The sequence below is a fragment of the Vanellus vanellus genome, assembly GCF_965231255.1.
Source record: "Vanellus vanellus genome assembly, chromosome: 11".
NCBI classification, from domain to species: domain Eukaryota; kingdom Metazoa; phylum Chordata; class Aves; order Charadriiformes; family Charadriidae; genus Vanellus; species Vanellus vanellus.
Genome location: NC_138916.1, coordinates 1,087,948 through 1,090,957, shown reverse-complemented (window position 1 = coordinate 1,090,957; position 3,010 = coordinate 1,087,948). Strand labels below are relative to the sequence as shown.

The following is a 3,010-nucleotide window of genomic DNA, read 5'->3' as shown; positions in this document are numbered from 1 at the left end:
AGTTTGCCCTCCATTCTCTGCCTCTAGGCCATAATGCAGACAATTGGGAGTACCCCTGTATTCCGTCCTCAGTAATCCAAAAGGCAGACACAGCACCTCGAGTGCCCGAGAGTGTCAAATACTTTCCATCTTACTCTATGTGGAACTGCAGTGCAGGCTGAGCCTGGAGGTGGTGAATGTCTGTGTAAAGAACCCCAGCACGTGAAAATGAAGCACCTATAAACCCCTGCACTGCACGTTAAAAGTGGGATTTAGTACATAGGTATAGGCACGTATCCAGTGCTATTAGGAACGTTCATACTCCTCAGGCATGAAGTATGACAAAGGGCCTGCAACAGACCTGTTCAGTTCTGGATCCACAGGCAAAGTCTGGGTAGGATACTTGAGGATGTTTAACATGTCTGTGGTAGTCCATTTAAGTGAAAATCAATTGTTTCATCATCGACTACAATGTGAATCTGGAAAAGTAGCGTGAGACATAAATACATTTCATCGAATCATAGAATGGTTTGGGTTGGAAGGGACCTTAGAAGTCCCCTGGCTGAGGGCACTGGAATTGTTCAGTGTTCTAGTACTTGAGGGGGACCTACAGGAAAGATGGGGACAGCCGTTTCAGCAGGGCCTGTTGCAATAGGACAAGAGATTATGGCTTTAAACTGAAAGAGGGAAGATGTAGACTAGATGTAAGGAAGAAGTTTTTTACAATGAGGGTGGGGAAAGACTGGCCCAGGTTGCCAGATGGGCCATCCCTGGAAACATTCTACCCTGTGGTAGATGTGCCATCCCTGGAAACATTCAAGGGCAGATGGGGCAGGGTTCTGAGCAACCTGATCTAGTTGAAATTGTCCCTGTTTCTTGTGGGTAAGGTCGGACTAGGTGACCTTTGAAGATCCCTTCCAACTGGAACTATTCTATGGTTCTACGACAAAAGATCACCTAGTTCAAAACCCCCTGCCTTATCCACTCGGTGGTCCACCTGTCACATTTGTGTCACTCCAAGGTAGAGTACATAGAGCACATTGAAGGATACAAATGTAGGCAAGATAAGCCACACTGCTAAATCTAGTAGGCGTGGAGCTCACATCCATTTTTAAGTTTACATTTACATCTAGGTTCATTAGTAAGCTTCCCCTTATACTTAATGGAAAGAAAAGTTCCCTCCAGAGGGCTGACTCAAGTCCAATGTTGGCAATATCATTTTCAGGCTACACCCAGCCAAAATGCAGCACTTGCTAGATCTCTTCAGCTCTACAGAACGGTCTGAATGACAGGAGAGTCATTCAGCTCCCTAAACATAGTCATCAAGGAATCACTTAATGCATTCAGTTATCCAGGACCTCTGCATGGCTGTGTCAGCTATGTCTCAAACCCTGCAAGACACACGCATGCTTCTGTATTGGAAGCCATCTAAAAAAGATGGAAGACACATCAAGTCCTTGATTATCGCCCCTGATTTAGAACAGCAAATAATTATATCTCTGTTGATTTATATTAGGAATTGATTTCTAAATGTGTTAAAGTACATGAGGTAACCAGTGGTCTTTCAGTCTCTTGAAGTATACTGTCCTTTCGACCTCTTTCCTTATAAATACGAGAAGTGGAGTAACCACACGCTGAGCCTTGTCCTTGTTGTAGTCACTTTCCTCCAGGAAAAAGTTTCCTCCCCAACATTTTTTTCAAGGCAAATCTCACCTCCTGGTTCCTAAGAGTGTAGATCAATGGGTTCAGAGCTGGGGTGACAGCACTGTACATGAGAGACACTTGCACATCCCTTTTAGGGAAGCCTCCTGAGGAGGGCGGTGTATAATTGCAGAGCACCGGTATGTATAACAGGGCCACAACGGTGAGGTGGGAGGCACAGGTGGAGAAGGGCTTCCATCTTCCTTCTTGGGGTCGGACTTTCTGGAAGACAAAGGAGATGATGTACAGATAGGAGAGGACTATGAGAGTGAAGGGGCCTAGAACAATAGATGTGGTGACAACGTTGAGGAGGGTCATGTTGAGGCTGGTAGCACTGCAAGCCAAATTCAGTAGTGGCTTGATGTCGCAGAAGAAGTGGTGAATGTGGTTGTGTCCACAGAAACTGAGTTGCACGGTCATGACTAAGTGCATCATGGCATGTACAAAACCGATAGACCAGCTGGCCAGAGCCAGGAGCAGACAAGTCCGTGGGCTCATGACAAGGACGTAGCGCAAAGGATTGCAAATGGCCACGTAGCGGTCGTAGGCCATGGTGGCCAGGAGCACGGCCTCAGTACTGCCCAGGAAGTGGAAGAAGTGGAGCTGGGCCAAGCACCCTGCAAAAGAGATGGGCTGATGCCCAAAGAGAAAGCCAGTCAGCATCTTGGGCACAGTGACCGTAGAGTAGAAAATATCCAGGCAGGACAGGTTCCCAAGGAAGAAGTACATCGGTGTGTGGAGTCGGGGCTCCGATATCACCATGGTCACAATGGCACCATTTCCCAGAAGACTGGTCAAGTAGAGCAGCAGAAAGGAGATGAAGAAAAAGTGCTGCAACCCCTGGACATCGGTGACACCCAAAAGGATGAACTCACTGACCTCTGTCTGGTTCAGCATTGCTGGAAGAATAAGAAGCAAAGGCAAAATGTCAAGGTTCCACAGCTGTGAGGAGTAACAGCATTACAAAACTCATTTGTTTCTGTGCTATTTTAATATAAACAAATGCAGAAACAAGCGAAACACAGCACATGTAATGAAACCAAAGAGCTGCATAGAAACTCAGGAGATTAATGTGGACAAAAAGAACTGTAGTCTGCTCCTACTTTCAGTCTAGAACAAAGAAAACAGGAAAATATTAAGGGTGTGGGGGAATATTAAACACTTCCCTCTATGTGTAACCGCAGAATATGTAAGATGTAAAACATTGCTGCTTCTTCACCTTCAGCCACATTCCTTTTTCAATTCTGCTCCTCTGTAACTTCCTGCTACAACCTTTGATCTCATCAATAAAGTTTCTGCTTCTTAATGTGAATCACTCTTGATGCTTTCT

General features: G+C 45.7%; 1 protein-coding gene across 1 annotated transcript; it reads right to left on the bottom strand.

Moving 5' to 3' along the window:
• Nucleotides 1-1,635: 1,635 nt before the first annotated feature.
• LOC309676168 (olfactory receptor 12D1-like) lies at nucleotides 1,636-2,577 on the bottom strand (the record flags this gene model as incomplete). The annotated part of the gene is made up of 1 exon (XM_082488658.1): nucleotides 1,636-2,577. The coding sequence occupies one exon, from the start codon at nucleotides 2,575-2,577 to the stop codon at nucleotides 1,636-1,638; it is 942 nt and encodes a 313-aa protein (XP_082344784.1).
• Between the last annotated feature and the right edge of the window lie 433 nt (nucleotides 2,578-3,010).